General features: G+C 43.1%; 1 protein-coding gene across 1 annotated transcript in view; it reads right to left on the bottom strand.

The window, feature by feature from the left end:
- The window catches only part of Adamts5 (ADAM metallopeptidase with thrombospondin type 1 motif 5), a 39,776-nt gene extending 32,839 nt beyond the window's left edge, over positions 1-6,937 (bottom strand). Inside the window, exon 1 of the mRNA XM_057765824.1 lies at positions 4,879-6,937. Within this exon, the coding sequence (XP_057621807.1) occupies positions 4,879-5,976 (1,098 nt within the window). The 5' untranslated portion in view covers positions 5,977-6,937. The remainder of the gene's footprint in view (positions 1-4,878) is intronic.
- Between the last annotated feature and the right edge of the window lie 10,712 nt (positions 6,938-17,649).

The following is a 17,649-nucleotide window of genomic DNA, read 5'->3' as shown; positions in this document are numbered from 1 at the left end:
ATAATCATTCAAACCTCCTGTTCTCTGTCTTTTTACAACCCCTTTGTACACTTTACCAATTCTTCACACTACTTCTGGCCATTCATGGCACGCAGCAGCTTGGTGTGTCTGCTGTTAACTCCTGGACATGTGTCTCACTAACACTGCCTTCTCCAGAACTGAGTTCTACAGCTTCATCTCTGCCTGTGACATCTGACAGCCATATCTACCAGAAGTTCTATGGGGTATATACCCATTCATATCAATGCTATATTTTCTGGAATGGAGTTTTTGGAAGTGGTGACTTTTTAAAACTTTGTATATCTTTCTATAAAGATTATTGTTGATTGGGTATTTGAATAAACCAATCACAATAAGTTTGAAGACCAACTGGCGGGACTTTGTCTTCAGATTACCTGTGTTTCTCTTCGAATGTATGTTTCTACTTGCGAAACAAAACAGCATGATAACTGCTGATTGTTCAGTTGTTTAGGGATGAAATGATTCACACTGTGGACAATAGTACTTAGGAAATACTCAGAAACAGGGAGTTGAATCCAAATCAAATCAGCCCATACATTGAAAACAATGCAATTATATATTTTCATAGAGACCTGGGTAGAGCCACCAAGGAAGAATCAATGGCTTTCTTCTCTTTCTTGGCACAGACTTTGTTCATCCATGATGAGAGTCTATTGGCTTTCCTGATATGAGTGATTTGTTCATACATCCTCTCTGCTTCTGATAAGCCTGCAGATGACAAGCAGGTATTTTTGGTCTTGTTGTTTTGATCTCACAAACAGACTGTCTCTCCATAGCAAATGTGCACATGCATAGCGCCTGCTATGAGACAATCTAAATCCGTTGTCTTGCGGTGATTGTTGTTTTATGGCTCAAGTTTGTAAAAAAAAAAAAAAAAGAAAGAAAAAAGAAACAAAACCTCATACCTTTTTCATGCATGATAAGTTAGAATTGCTTAATTCATGAGCACTCTCCCCATTTCTGGATTATTAAATCTTTTTTAGGTTGATTTGTAACTCCTGGATTATTAAATCTTTAAGGCTGGTCTGTAGCTGTAATTCTTTGACAATAGTCACTGTAAGCTCAGAGTGGTTTTGACTTGATTAGTTGGTCCAGTCAGCAAACCAATGGCAAAGAGTGCAACCCTCTCTCTCTTCCAAGGTTTTGTCTCCTAGTGTCCATTACTTGCCCAACCTCAGAAGGAACCTCATAGTAAAGGGGAATGTTTGAATCCTGAATCAAGCATCCTAAGATAGGCATGGGAGAAGAGAGGGTCTAGGTGGTGCATAATAGCTCATTAAAGCATGCTTTAGCAACTAATGAAAATTAATAGGTCTCTGATTGCAATTTCTTAGCCTGTTCATATTCAACCCAATGTATTTAGTTCATGCGGTAGTAAAGAATTCCTTGTTGTTGGTCTTTGTAAAGAAGGATGTGAAATAATTTCTGATTTCGACATCAATCAGGAAGATGTCTTTCTCAAGAGGAGTGAATGGTCTGAACAATAAACTCACAATCGTCTTTTAAAATTCATTGTATAATAAGGGAGGTAATTAAAATTAGAAGAGGACTCTCGGAAGCAAAGAGTAAGCCCATGGGAGCTGGATTTCTAATGTTTGGTGGCAGAAATAGTGTGAATTCCAGCAGAAATGTCATTCACAATTGAAGTGACTTTGTGCCAGAAAAATAATGGGTGTTGTTTCTATAATTAGAACATTACTGAAGGCCAGGGCATAGCCGGGGCAGTGAAGTGTGCTACCGTGATAGCGGAATTATTAACACTCTTCTGCTGACTGCTAGACACAATGTTCAAGGTGTTACTGGCTAGTAAACAGGAGTGGAAAGCCCTTCCTCACACATTTGCTTCACGCCTGAAAAACAAGCAATTTAGCAGAAGACATCTGGACACAAAATTTGAACAGAACTCCGAGCCCATCAAAACATGGATTTGATGGCTGAGCGTCTGGCTGCTAAGCAACACACATCTTACACTCAAAACAGAGTTGTAAAAATGAAATCCTGGTGCCAACTCTGGGTATTTCTCATTGAAGAGAAATAGCTACGGGAGTTATTTCTTTCATATGGGCCAGCCTGAAAATACCTGACTTCCCCTGGATGGTGGAGTCGTGGTCGCCTCTCTTTTAGACTTCTTGGTTTCCACTTTTTGAAGCATCAGGCAGAGTTTAACTTCGCATGTTGAGTACTTTTAAGTATTACCCAGCATTGAAATGCTTTCACTGGTCTCCTAATAGCTCTCTTTTAAATTAGAATAATAGATTCATATTATTAGTGCTTTTCAAAGATTTAATGCTTGTGAAGTTAGATGAATATATTAGAGATCAACCACAAGCCAAATGGCATTTGCTGTATTTAAGTATGCTTCTGCTTAGCAAGGAAGCCAGAGAGGGCGCCACTGAAGTATGTCCCATGTGAAAACCATCTTGGAGAATCTAGTAATTTTTAGTAAAGTTAAGTTAGGGCTGGCTCAGGTGGGTAGAGACACTGTCTCAGAGTCTGAGAACCTGAGTTTGATCCCTGGGACCCACATGGTAGAGGAAAAAGTCTAATTCCCAGAAGTTGTTCTTTTGAAGCTTGCTTACATGGTCTGGCACATGACCTCCTCCATCAATAGAATGTAATTAAGAATGTTTAAATTAAAAACAACTTGGAGAATGAATTTATTTCTACATTGCTTTTGTCTAGGTAAACTATAGTGATGCATTTTCCAGATCGGAAAAAGGTGACTGTCAGTTGCCCAAGTGAAAAACAAACCCCAAAAAGCAATAGACACCACTTGGAATCACACGCTGGTTCCCTTTCAGATGGGAAATAACTGGGAAAAGAATGTGGAAGGGGCTAAAGAGTGAGAGTCCTTCAGGTTGATTTTAGAATTATGAACTACACTTTTGTATTTAAGCCGAGAGAAAATTATTACGATGATTGGCAGTACATGCCTTTTGGTGTGGTCTGCCTACAAAAGTATTTTTTCCTCTTTCTTTAGGGAACCTCCTTCCACAAACCGTCCCAAGCCTCCTTCTTGGCAAGCACTCATGACATAGCAACACCAGGAAACAAAGACGTGGAGAGCTGCTTATGAAAAAAAAGAAAAAAAGAAGACTTGGAAACCAAATGAGAAATAGTTTTACAGCAGAATTCCACAGGGCATCCTACAAAATGAATGTTCTGCTATTTAAAGACTAGCAATGAGGAGAGGATTTAAGGAACGCCTTCCGGAGCATCTCTCAATGACATGAAAGGTTTTCCATTGCACACAAGACTGTGATGCCCACTTCTCCCTAAATGCTGCCTTTGGAGGCTTTGTTTGCATGTGGGTTACATTTATGTCCACCCCATGAACCACAAGTTTTTCTCTCTTCTGAATTTATTAAAGCCTTTTCCTTCATACCATGGTTCCCTTAGTAAAAACAGAAAATTAAGTAACAAAAAAAGTAGTACCCTAAAACCTTTACAGTGTGCCACTGAACTTCCTACCCTTGGTCTTTTGCTATAATTTGCAATTTTGCACAGTAAAATAGTTTGTAGTTACTTCATTTATTCTGTATGGATCTCATATACTAGTATGAGTTTTAAACACCAGTACCTTCCAGGTGTATAAGAGGCCTACATTAGGTAGGGGACTGTATTTTGGCAATGGGCCAGGCTTAAATCACAGACTCAAAATGCATCAAAATGCTAGGAATAAGGAGCACAGTAGACTACTCATCCTAAGACTTTTAGGTGTCTGATGGCCATAACAATTAAGCGTACACTGAAGCTGTCATCATAATGCACACATGTGCACGCAATGCACACACACAATAGAAGTGGATCAGTTGGGAAGAAGAGTTTCAACAGGGATGGGAGGACATAGGGTAATGGAGGGACACCAAGACAGCTTTGTGAATGTGAACACGGGCTCATAACTGCCAGCAAGCTCTGACTTCGTGTCTGACATGTCACACTAACGTGGTGGTCTGGTAACTGTGTAAATCGATTTGTTCCTCCCAGAATGTCTGGGTTTATAATGATCCATCTCTTTCCTTCCCTTTAAACATGTTCCTTAACGTGGGGGAAGTCCTTGGAAAACATTCTTTCCCCACATCCTGAAGCTCTGCCCAGACCTTCAGAAACATTCATCCGAAACCCAAACCTTCCAACTGGATTTGACCCTTGTTTGGCAACTGGGTTGGAGGGTGGTACTTGGGATGTGCTAGGAGAAGGCCTTGCTCAAGGACCTTAGGGGTTGTCCTCTCAGCTGATTGGACTTCTGCATCCTCCTGGCCCTCCCACATTCCTTCCCTCTCAGCAACTCAGATTCCAAGGTGGACACGTCAGAAGCCCATTTGGAAGCCACATTAGAAAAGAAGTCCTTTGGAAAGGGCTAGTGTTGCATGCAGAAGGGTTCGCATAAGGACATTTACAAGGGAGGTCATCAATCAGATAAAAGCGACTGCCAACTTTCAAGTCTTTCCCATTAAGTTGCAGAAAGCAGCATTTTTGTCTTCACTGGGAAGTAGAAAACACGATTTCAAAGGCAACTTTACTTTCCCCCTTTCCCATTTAACTGTTCACCTTCCTCAAGCACAAACATGCCTTCTTATCAGGCTTGTACACCATACTGTTGTGTCTGACTGGATGGCATCCAGCTTTGTTGAATGCTGCTCTCCTAAAACAGGTCCCTTCACTAAAAGCAGAATGTACTACAGAGGCTGATTGGACATCTGCGTGGTGCTGGAGGCTGAGTTTCCTACAGGTGCAGTTAAGCGAATCTACAGTGAGTGGCAGGTAGTTTGTGGCAGAAAGAGAGCCACCCGCGAGACCATCCCGTCCACCTGTGCCTCCGTATCCCAGAGCTGGGCACCCACCCGCTGCACTTACCTCTCGGGTGAACAGGATAGCTGCGTCGTAGTGCTCCTCATGGTCATCGCCTAGCTGATTGTGCTGGTGCTGCCACTTGCAAAAGTTCTTGAGGGTCGTGGCGGCATTCTTGCTCACCTCCAGACTCTTGTCCTTGTCGGCCAGCACCACCACCTTCACCACGGCCAGGCGGATGTGGTTCTCGATGCTAGCATGACTGTACAGCCGGTTGGCGATGGAAGCTAGGGTCAGCAGGTAATGTTGCAGGCCCCGGCCATACATCCTCGCCATGGAGGAGTCAGCCACCAAAAGGAGCTCCACCTGGCGGGCTCTAGAGATGGAACGGCGCCTCCGCCTCCACCAAGTCTGAGGAACTGCATCCTCAGCGGGTGAGAAAGTTGACTGGTCTAGGAGCTGCGGGGCCAGAGCTGTACGTCGCCTAGAACTACTGTGCACCGAGGGGCGCTCTTGAGGCCTAAGTGGGGACGCGGGAGTCTCACAGCTGGCGCGTGGTGGCAGGGCTTCGAAGCTGAAGCCCTCGCGGGTGTAGATGTGCAAGACGCGTGAAGACCCATCCCCGTACACTCGTCTGGCCTCCGCCTCTGCCCAGGAACGCAGGAGCGGTTTCAAAGTGTAGCGCGCGTGCTTGACCGCGAAGAAGCCGTCGAGACCTCCGCAGAGGTCAAAGACAGCTAGGGATCTAGGACTGCCATCCACGGTGCCCCGGTAGAAGCAGTGACCCCGGTGGCTAGATGATGCACTCAGTCCACCTCCTGCGGTAAGGATGCCACCAGCGATGCCCACTGAGTCATCCCTCTCCAGATCCAGCAGGAACCTCCGGCCGCCCACATAGACAAAGTAGCCCACCTTGCCACCTCCAGAGTAGAGCTGGTCTATATTCTGCACCAGCCCGCTGCTCCTGAGCTGCCTGGCCAGCAGGTTCAGATGGTCCAGCTCCTGCGTCTCCTCCCCCTGTGGCTGGCTCGACTGGGCTGCCGCTGCCGCAGCCCGAGGCTGCCTTGTTTTATCCTGGGCAGGTGCCGTGGTGGGGCTGTCAGCGGTCAGGGACAGGCAGGAGGCGCACAGCAGCAGCAGCAGGGACGCCCACTCGAGCCGCATAGTGCGCTGCCCGCCGGGAGGGGCTGCGCGCTTGGGTCTAGCTGGATATTTGCTATTTGCTATGGAAGTTTCAGGGGCGGGGGTGGGGGACTCACTCTCCCACCCACCTACCCTCACACTCTACACACTCGCGTGCAAAGTTGGGTCAAGTGTCCAGGGAAGGGTAGAGGGAACGCGCAGCAGACTGCCAGCCTGTCCTGGCCGCCGTGCCAGCGTGCGAACTTTTTCTTTGTTGGTTTGGAAAATGTTTGGAATTGTGATCCAAGAGATGGAGAAAGAAAAATAAAAAGGGGGAGGGGAGAGGGAGCAAAAAGCAAAAGCCAGTCGGTGGAGAGCTACCAAATATGAAAAAGGAGAGAAGACCAATGCAGACAAGATCGTTGCACAAACCGACCAAAACAAATGAGAAAAAAGAGTAAGAAGGGCGACCGTACTCCCCGCCCGCAACTAGTGCGCGCCGGCTCCCGCCCCCTCGAAGCCTAAGGCTCGCCGGCTGCGGAGGAGCTTCCAAGCCCCGATCCACTTCCTTTCGTATTCGGTGGGCTTCCTCGGCTCTGCTGGAACCCGAAGGTAGAGGGGGGAAAGAGACGGAAAGGAAAAAAAATAAAAAAAAATTTAAAAAATCCTAAAATGTTTAAAATCAAAAGGCAGGAGGCGGCCTGCGGCGAGCCAGCCAGGGGGGGCGTCCGGGACCCTTCCACTACCGCGTCCTCCCGCCCGCGGTCATCCCCAGTCGGCTGCTGCGGGCGCGGAGAGCGGCTCCAACACTGTGAAGATGCGAGGAGGTGGGACAATGAATTTATAGCGGCGTGCCATCCTGCAATGGCAATTTCAACAATTCGTCACTGCACGCTGCCTCTTAAAGGGAGAGCTTCCCCCGCCACTCCCACCCTTCCCGGTCCGCGCCTAATCCTAGGGGAGGGCGCAGGGAGTGGAGGAGGGTGATCGAGGAAAGGGAGATCGGGAAGGAGGAAGGGACCAGGACCTGGCAACGTAGAAGAAGGGACAAAGGAGGTAGAGAGGGGGAGAGAGGGAGAAAAAAGTATTTGAGCAGGAAAACAGGAAATTTCCTTGGCCTCATTTAAAGCCACAGCAACTCTGGGTCCGTGTGATATTTCACAACCAATCGGAGTTGGCTAACCTCGGCTTACCTCATCTCCTGAAGGGGTGTTTTGGTGTTTTAAAAAGTCTCTCCCTGCCTCCTTCCCCTTGCTGTGGGATATGAAGTTCTTGCGTCCTTTTGCGGATTGGTGCGCTCTGGTCTTGCAGACCTGGCAACTCCATCCTCTGGCCAAGGCTTCCAGCCGCCGGTGCATTCCCAAGTCCCGCTCTCTTTCCCCTGGCTCCCTCCAGCCGGTCCCGGTAGCTGATTTCTAAACTTCTCAACTCCTAGTTTGTTCAAGCTCCAACACTTGCTGACTTTGGGCTATGGGTGACTAACTTCTCCCGGCCACCAACTGAGCAGCAGCAGGCGCTTCCTGGCGCGTCGCTGGGCAGGCAGTGTTGCGGTGACCCCGACAGGGCCGGCTGCGGCCTGGGAAGTCCTTGGCTTTGTGTATAAATGGCGGTGCTCCCAGCTTTCTCCAGCGCAGAGTTGTTCAGTGCCCACAACTTGTCAGCTATTCCAGCCACTGGAAATTTTGGGGCTGTAGAATGTCAGGGTGGGAAAGAGTTAAATGGTGAAAGCAATTCTGCACCCCCCCCACCAGACTTTGAAATTTTGTGCTCACACTTTCCTGTCTATGTCTTAAAAGGTAATTAAATCGCAAACGCGCCTTTGTTTACTTGCTAGGTCTCCCCTAAGTCAGCCACTCCTGGCCAGCTCCCCCCTCCCCTGCCCAGTTTCAAAAGGTCCTACTAGGATGGAAGAATGTTTTAGGGGAGGAAGGTTGGTGGTAATTAGTAGGCAGGTGGCATGGTCCCTGCTACTCAGTTTCTCCATTCTTTGTTTTCTCTAATTATCAATTCTAAGAAGGCAAAAAGAAAATCCAGGGAGTTTCTCACATCAAACTGATGCCAGCCGGTCCACTATGAATCTCTGCATACACCCCATATTATCCACACGTTTTCACCCTTTTTTAATTTCTCGGCTTCGGAGGATAGCCGAGATACTTACACAGCTCCTCTCTTCTCAGGAAGGCAAAGCAACAATTAAAATAAAAGAGGGCATGAATTTGAGAGAGAGCTAAGTGGGTGGGCGGGGATGCATTGGGAGGAGTTGGAGAAAGAAAGGAGAAAGGAGAAATGATGCTGCTATACTCCAATTTTAAAAATTCTTACGAATAAAACAGAAGAACCCTCAAGCTGTGGTGTTCATCACGCTTGTGTGTGATGTGTCCCTGTGGGGCCTCTGGTACACAAGGAAACCCAATCCTGATATCTGGTTCTCACGCAGAAATTGTATGAGCTGTTTCTCTCACTGCTGTGACTAAATACCCTTCAAGAAGCACTTTAAGGTTAGACCTATTTTGGATCGTGGTATGAGGGGATACAGTGTGTTCCGTATCCCCTTCTGATGGGAAGACATGGTGGCACAGGCTCGAGGCAGCTGGTCACACTGCATCAGCAATTAAGAGGCAAAAGTAGACACATATTGGTGCTCACCTCACCTTCCCCATTGCTTCACTCAGAATCCTACCTCATGAAATAGTGCTGCGTGCATTCAGGATAGATCTTCGGCATCAACAAAATCTAGCATTACTTTCACAAGCGTGTACAGAGAATTGTCTCTATACAGGTGATGTTAGATCCTGTCGGTATTAATCATCACTGAACTTAGAGGATTATGGAGATGCCAGGAACACCTAGTAGCCTTGAAGGATCCTGAGCTATATCTGGACCTAGAAGGAGACTGCTGCTGTAAACATTTGCATTCCAGTTCCCCAAAGGCTATAGCTTTCTGTAGTCATCACTACAATGAGCTGCCATTAAAGGCATTCTTTATTTTATTTTATTTTATTATTTTTTTTAAAGGCATTCTTTAATGGAGGTCCAGAAATCTCATCTCCCCATAGCCTTGATGACATAGTTCCTCCAGGGAAGACTACCTTGTACTTCTGCATACAGCAGTGGTCAGAATGAAAATGTCCTCCCGAAACTCTGTTTGATCTCCAGCTGATGGAACTGTTTTGGAAGGTTTAGGGGGTTCAGCCTTATTAGAGATGGTGCATCATTTAGGGGAAGCTCTGAAGTTTACCTGGGTTTTCTCTCTGCTTCCAATTTTGGAATCAAGATGTGAGCTCTCAGCTGTTCCTTCCAACAAGGACTTTAACACACTGAAATTGTAAGACCAATTAAACTGTTTAATAAGCTAAATTATTATTTATTTTGACCTGATCATGATGTTTTGTCATCACAATGGAAAATTAATTCAGACACAAACTTTATTTCTTGTTTAAGAAAAAAAAAGTTCACTATTTGGCATCAAACACAGTCTCTAAAACAACTTTCATTTGAAACATTTAACTGACTCCTCAACTGTGTCTCAAGGATTTATAAATGATCCTTAAAAGAATCATTTCAGGGATGCTAGGCTAGGCCTTTTAATTGTGATTGTTTTCTTTTGCAATCAGTTTTCTTATGCAGTTTAAGGAACTTCCCAATGACTTTGTCCTCATTGAAGCCTTTTGTCATTTAACAAAAACTCTGCTCTTCTAACAGGACTCCTGAATCTGAATTTCATGCCTTCAACTCTGATAAATGAATGACATAAGAATTCAGAGGAATTAATGAAATGTTTGGAAATATGTTGAGTAGATTTGTTTCAAAAGTTGAAGATTGATTAGTTAATATTTATTGAAAACACTTGTCACAGCGAAAGGGGCAGACAGAGCTCGAGATAAAATGAGTGAATTCCTATTGAAGGAAGTTTTTATTGGGCATATTTTTATTTTCTGTGGAAGGTACTTATACACTGTAGAAAGTTACTTTGTTATTGTGTAAAACAAAGATACTGCATCGGTGAACCAACACTAGCTGAGATGCTCCACAGAAGAAATTAATCACTGTTGATTCACAGAAGAAATTTTCTTTTCTTTTTTTTTTTTGTGCAAGTCTTTAGTTTTACAAGAGGAAGGCACACTATGTTGTCCACCATGTTTAGATGGAGCTGTTTTTTACTTTTTGCTCTAATGGCTAATTTTGTGCATAGGCAATGAGTTTTTTTTTTTATTACATTTATTGAGTATATGCTCCCAAGTCACCGATACACGAACTTTAAATTTTTCCAAAGAAAGATTTTCTATTGTAGAATGCTACAAGTTCAAATTTACCATAGGGATTATGCAAGGCATCTACCATGTACCAGTCAGTCACAAGCTGAGACCTCCAGGCCAAAATGACTTGCCTGAGGATCAAAAGCCTTCTAGTGACTGGCTCTCCCAAAACTAAAATCTCCTAAGTAACTCTCAATTATGTTCAATCCACAACACCTCTTAAAACCAGCACAGCTTAGGAAAAGACAAGTCAGGGCGTCAAGGATTTTGCGAGACTCTCTGGGGGCTTGTGAAGGTGAACAAGGCGCCATTGATGTTTGCAAGGAATTCACAGACTCAAAGATGGAGACGAGAAGATCAATAGGTGCTTGGACTCTAACGTGGAAAGTACAAATACAGAGGGGAAGAGAGAGAGGGAGTAACACATCCAGGTGTTCCACACTCGGTGCTTCCAGCGTCATTGCGCTCCACAGAATTTTGGAACCTGGGCAAAGTAGTATTTTCTCAAATTTCCATTTGCTAAAGTGTCAAATCCTCACCTCTACCCCAAACTACGGCTTTAATGGTGAGAGGGAGGAAATACCTGACAGTAAAGTATTCCCCTCTAGCCAAACACCTGCTTCTTACCTCCCACATGGAAGAATCATGGCCTCTCAACTCTGTTTTGCTTTCCCACATCAAGACTCCTACCCCAGGCCTTGCTGCATTTGGAACCCTCTCCCTTGGTGCAGAGAACACAGATGCAGCGAGCACGGATACTGAGAATGGAAATGTGCTGCATGGCCCATTTTTAAATGACGTGAAGTTAGCCTCCTCTTCCTATGTCCCTTTGATTTGCAATATTCTAGCTCTTAGAAGTTGCAGTTCAAAACCAAAGTTATGGCAGTAGGGCAATGAGCATATATGCTATTCTAGATTTGACATAAGCCCCGATCTGCAGAGGGCTTTTAGAGAACCTGCTGCCGAATAATGTCCCTCTTCACCTTCCACCCTTGCCATCTCTTGTATTCCACAAGGCAGACATGCATCTGATGACTAGTGAAGTCCCAGAATTTCACAAGCAGCAAACATGCTTAATACATGTCACCGTGTGCACGCATACAGATACACACACCACAGCTCATGGTCCCCTTGCTAACTGCTGATACAAGGTCCTGCTCAGAACTCACTTAAATAGAAGAGCTTGTATGCCCCATTCTTTCTCCCTTGCAAAGATAATATTCTTGAGACTTGGTCTGGAGAGAATTTTTTGTCCTAAGCAAAGAATTTACTTCATGCCTGATAGAACTCTGTCATTTTCTCTGCTGACTGAATAGGATATAAGACAGAACAATCTTTTGTTGTGATTGGCCACATGTGTTTTCAAGTCAGTTTTACTTAACATTAAAAAATACATTTTTAGAAAAACTAGATTTTTAATTCCTTATACACAGGAATTTTATACTGTATAAAAGTCTTTGAATTAAAAATGCACATACATATTATTCAAGACATACAGGTGTTATCTGTAAAGAAAACTCCCAAGTGATTTTTTTATGCTGACTAAGTGTAAAATGTTGTTTATACGTTTCCCACGCAATTATGCACATATTGCTTGCTTTTATGAGTTAACCAAATTCTATTTTTTTCCTTTATTTTCCCGGAATTATCTTAAAAAAAATCAGGCCTTACTGGAAATACATGGAAAACCAGGAATTTCCCACCCAGAGTAATTTGAAACATTTGAGGTCTCTTTCTTTTTCATTTTCTTCCTCATGAATTCAGTTCCAGCGACGTACTTCCAAGCCCCGATGAGTAGGAATTGTAGATGGAAATGCAATTGTAATTGTAACTGTCAATGTGACTGTTCCTGCCAAAGAAGAAGCTCAAGACAGTCCAAACAAAGCTGACGATCATCAACTGACTATTCATCCAGAGATGGTAAAGAAATGGAGAAAAGTGTGGCCTGGTCCATGTTCTGGCCCCACCAAACCTGTACAGCTTCTCTTCTTTAGGATGTGAGTGAACAACCGCCTGCCCTAGTGCATGCATTTCCTAGAGGCAGCAGCAGGCCACAATGCTCTATGAGGGTCGGGGGGAGATGCTGCAACTTTTACTCAATATATTTAATCTTAGTGATGCCATTTCCTTCCACATCTTCACTTCCCAACTCCCAAATTATACTTGGAAGAAGGAGGAAATAATGCACACTTACTTACCAAAAAAAAAAAAAATGACCTAAGAAAACGCAAAGGTTCATCATCAACTCCTCACCTTTCCCCCTCCTTGAGACCATATATGGCACTGCTGCAAACTCCCTAATTTTATTATTAGCGGAAGTATCCCAAGATGACAACAGATTTGATAATTGACCTTTGACGATGTGAGCAAAAGATCAGCAGAAATAGAGCCTTCCAGATTAGCAGTTTAGGGAATTAATGCTTGTTAGTGGTTCTCCATGTGGTTTTTCTACAAAGTCAACCTTGTGCTTCACTAGTTCCCCTGTTCTCCTTTCAGAACATTCTTTGCATCTGTGTATACCCTTGTCAGACTATGTTAGGAATAAAACCATTTTCCCTAGCACAGATAGATGGGGCATCAGAATCTCATGAAGATGAAGATAAGTCTAAAGGTAGAGGTAGTAAAACTGTCCCTGCTGCTACTATTGACCAAGTTCAAAAGCATCCCCTGAGGATGTCCATATGTCTGCACATAAATCTCACTGGTTCCTTGATGACCCTGCTAGTTTGGCACCAAATGGTCCAGGTATCTGTCTAATCATATCTGTGGAGGAGGAGGCTGCTTGTTCATCCAGGCCGCCGAGAGCCGAAATAATCACATAGTAATCATATTAATTAAATCACTGCATGGCGCATTAGCTATAACTTCTTATTGGCCAACTCTTACATCTTAATTTAACCCATTTCTTTTAGTCTGTGTATCACCATGAGGTCGTGGCCTACCAGCAAAGTTCCAGCACATCTATCTCCAGTGGTGGATCCATGATGTCTCTCCCACTCCACCCTTCTTTCTCCCAGCATTCAATCTAGTCTTCCCCATCTACCTAAGGTCTGCCCTATCAACAGGCCAAGGCAGTTTCTTTATTCCTTAATGGTAATCACAGCACACAGAGGGGACTCCCAGATCATATCTGAAAAAGTTCTCACTTAAAAGTCTATAGAACTAATTTCTAATAGTGGATTGCATATTTCTTTATACCTATTCAGAATTAACTATATAATCTCTAACCTGTTTTTGTCTTCAGTTCAGACCCACTTCTACCTGACATGTACAATTAAATATACAACTGTTGCAGCTATCTATCACCTTTGGAGATGTCTTCCATTATTTTGGAGAATGGTACAATTGAGCCAGAGGAATGTGGAAATGCTAACAGAAGGAAATTGGTTAGTACGAAGTACAGAAGACTTCTCATGTGGAACTACAGCTGAACTTGACAAAAAATTTCAGATAATACATAAATAACTTTCAAAAATGCCAGAGGATTAAAGGACAAATAAAACCATCAGAGTGTCTCCTAGCTTACAGAGAACCATTTTTACGATGTCTTGAGACTATTAAACTCTGTTATTTTTGACTTTCGATAGACATCTAAGGCTGAGGCAATCCTACATTAAGTAAAATTCCTGTAGGTTAAAAACTGATTTGAAGTCTCATAGTTGGCTTTCAGTTGGCATCTCTGTTTTCTTCTAGCTCCTTTTCTCTTTCTTCCTTCCCTCCCTCTTCTTTTTTCCCTTCTTCCCTTCTTCCCTCCCTCCTTTCCTTCTTTCTTCTCTTTGTCTACTTCCCTCCCTTGATGTGGGAGTGCCCTTTGTGCTGTAGTTAGCATTCATGAATAAAAAAACTGCCTGGTCAGTTGATAGGGCAGAACTTAGGTCGGTAGGGAAGACAGAACTGAATACTGGGAGAAAGAAGGGCAGAGTCAGGGAGATGCCATGGACCCACTACAGGAGATAGCTATGCTGAGACTTTGCTGGTAGGCCATGACCTTGTGGTGATATACAGATTAATAGAAATTGGTTAAACCACGATGTGAGAATTAGCTAATAAGAGGTTAGAGCTAATGGGCCAAGCAGTGATTTAATTAATACATTTCTGTGTGGTTATTTTGGAGCTAAGCTGGCTGGGGGCTGGGATAAACAAGCAGCCCCTTTTTGCAACACTCCATCCTTCTCAGTCTTTCCTCTTCCCCTTTTTACTCTCTCTCTTTGGTATTCTTTCTCAATTTCTTGCTCTCTTTTTCATCTCACCTTTGGCTCTATAGCATGCTATGTCTGTCTCTCTTCCATCCCCTTCCTCACTGGAATATACTCTCTGAAAATGAGCCTCTTTTTTCTTCCTCACCAGTGTACCTCCAGTTAATAGTAAAATAAACAGGAAAGAGGAGGCATGAGTAATAAACAAAAATCTGCATTAACTATTTTACACAGTTACATATTTACATATTTATTGATATTTCTTTTACCATTTCCTTACTATCTTTTGTCTAATAGCAAAAACTGGAGTTACTTCAGTAAATCTAATCATATGCTCAAAATTCCCATCCTTTGCCCATAGATATGGACCCAGGATACGAACCTTGGACACTCAGATACCCTTACACATGTTAGGAGCAGTTGATTCTAAAAAGAGTTTCCCACACCGAAGCTCCCCTTGGAACATTCATTTTTACCTTCAGCTGGATACACATTGTTTTTAGAGTCAGGAGATCCAGGGAGCACAGAGAAAGAAGAAAAGTCTAGAGGACTGGACCTAGTCACACAAGCATGAAGACCTAAATCTGAATATCTAACCAGATACAGTGGTGTGTGTATGTAATCTCAGTGATGGGAAGCCAGATACAGGTCAATTCCTGGATTCCCCTAGTTAACTATAACCAGGGGGCTTACTAGTTAGTAGTCAGCTGAGTCAAATTGGTGAGCTCCACATTCAGTGAAAGAAAGAGACAGCATTTGAGGAAGATACCCAAAATCAATCTCTGACACACACACACACACATACATGCGCGCACACACACACACATGCACACATTCAATTAAGTTTCCACACACCTACTCAGATATGCACATATAACTCAAACATGCAAAAATTCCCAAAATAAGAAGAAAAGAAAGAAACAGTCTATCTGCTTGACAAACACCCTTAAGTTTCCGGTGGTTCAGTGGTTTCGTAGTATTCTTATCTCATGTTTCAGTCCAGCATGTTTTAGTAGCTAACATATTTCTAACCCACCCCATCATCAAAGAACCATCTTATTCTATCGTGTGGTTCTGCTCAATTCCTAACTTGTTATTCCCAAGACATAGAAATGGAAGATAAGAAGAAAGTAGAAGGGAACTTTCTCTCTTATTTGTCTTTTCCTAGAAAATGCATTTTTATAACCATTGGTAAAAATACAGGCTATAGGTTGTAAAAGCAGAGGGCCACACCCTAAGACTGTGCAAAGGAAGCTGAGGAATGTAAAACATATTTGAGCCAAGGAGTAAGGAGAGAGAGAGCAAAACAGAAGAAGCATGTATTTAGACTCTGTTCAATGTCATCTTATTCTCTGAGTGTCACAAAATGCAAAATGAAAATAATTTTCAATAAATTGCTGTAGAAATGTGAAAGAAAGAAGTGGAAAGGCGAGAAAGGGAAAGGGAGGAAAGAAGAGAAGGTAGAAGAAAAAAGGGAGAAAAGAATAAAGGCAAGCAGACAAGAAGAGAGACTATCAAAAGAGAATTATCCATAATCTGGGACCCAGCATTAATAAAGCTGTGATCTTTATTTAGGCTGATGTAATTAGCTTCTGTATTTTTTTATCAAACTTTGGAAAAGATTCCTTTGTGCTAACTTTCTATTTGGTCAGTCACATCTTTCACAAGCAGCAACAGTAAGTTAAGAGACAGGTTTTTATCCCTGGCTGGACACTGTGATGCTGTGGAAGCCAGATAGGCACTTGATGTTCTTGGTTTCTCCTTTCCAAATGAGAGGCAACTTTAGCCCTTATGCTGCCATGTTTTATGAGAATGAAGTATTGAGATTCTGGTGAACTAGTTCAAGGGACCAGCAAATGTATCATTATCAGTAACAGACATCAAAGTTTAGACTTCCAACAGTGTAAGTCAACAAAACGGCTTGAATTCTATTTAAGTAGATAAAGAAGAGTTTAAAGAAAGCCTATTACAGTAGTTGAATGGCTATGTCTTAATGCTTCTCGTGTGCAATTTATTTTAGTCAGACTTTATCTCCGACTCAGTCCCCAAAGAAGACTTTTAAAAGGAAATCATAAACAAGAGAAGAATAAAAATGTTTAAGACTAAGATGTTCTGTTCTAGATACCAAGGTTAAAAATAAACAGTGGATGCCACAGGGAAACACTTTCAAAGAGGTTGAGGAATGTACTTCTGATGACTGTTATCTCTGACATCTATGAGAACTATAAAAAAATAACTTTCCTATTTGTGTTTCTTATTCCTAGAATCATCAACAGTATTAAAGTAGTTTGTGAAAAAAATTTTAAGCAATTTAAGTTTCTGTATATATTGCACAGACTTGCTGCAGGGCATACAGACTATCAACCACACCCACTGGCTGCATGACAGACCTTAGAGACTTTTCATGTTTGTTTGCTTCCCTAGTATGTCAACCTCATGTAACATGATCTTTTTTGAGGAGTGAATGGCAATTCATCATCATCATAATCATTTATTTAATCTTGCTCAAAATTGAAAAAAAAAGAACAGAACAATTGCTATCTCAGTTTTAATAATAGTTCTATTATAGAGCCCTACCCTGGAAGAGAATCAGTGCTGACTGTTTCTGCTTGAGCAAAGTCTCACAAAATAACCTTCCCTACTGTTATGGTTTTTGTCTGTTTAAGAGACAAGCCACACCCGCTCCCGGCGACCCCTGCCCTCCTCTCACCATCTTAGTTTCTCACTGTTCCTTTTAGCATGCATGCTTCCTTCTCTCCTGCTCCCTTCTCTGTCTCTCTCCTTGCTCTTCTCCTTCTTCCCCCACTCTCTCTCCCCTCTAAGTAATAAATATCCAATTCTATTCTGTATGATGTGTCTGTCCATATGCCTTCTACCTGTCACCTGCTCACACTCCCGGGCTTGCTGGGACCAGCCTGCCCGGGACCAGCCACCGCTCAGGAACCAGCAGCCATCTCTGCCTGGGACTGGCTGCTCTCAGGGCCCGCTGTCTGCCTATTGCTGCCAGGGACCTTGAAGCATTTTTTAACACCTACTGTCTGTGTTATCCTCAGGATCATTGGATGAGATGTTCATGCATCTCAACATCTAAGAAAATTCCTTAAGAACTTGAATATTGCAGTTGTCTTGCATATTTAATTCTAAGGTTTTTTTATTCTTTTTTTATTTTGGAAATTATAATTGCTTCATTTTCCTTGTCCTCCACACAAACCCTCCTCTACACCCATCTTCTTCTTTTCATAATTCTTGAGCTCTTTTTATTA

The sequence above is a fragment of the Chionomys nivalis genome, chromosome 3 (genome assembly GCF_950005125.1).
Source record: "Chionomys nivalis chromosome 3, mChiNiv1.1, whole genome shotgun sequence".
NCBI classification, from domain to species: domain Eukaryota; kingdom Metazoa; phylum Chordata; class Mammalia; order Rodentia; family Cricetidae; genus Chionomys; species Chionomys nivalis.
The sequence above is the reverse complement of the archived record's forward strand: the minus strand, read 5'-3'. Positions and strand labels throughout refer to the sequence as shown.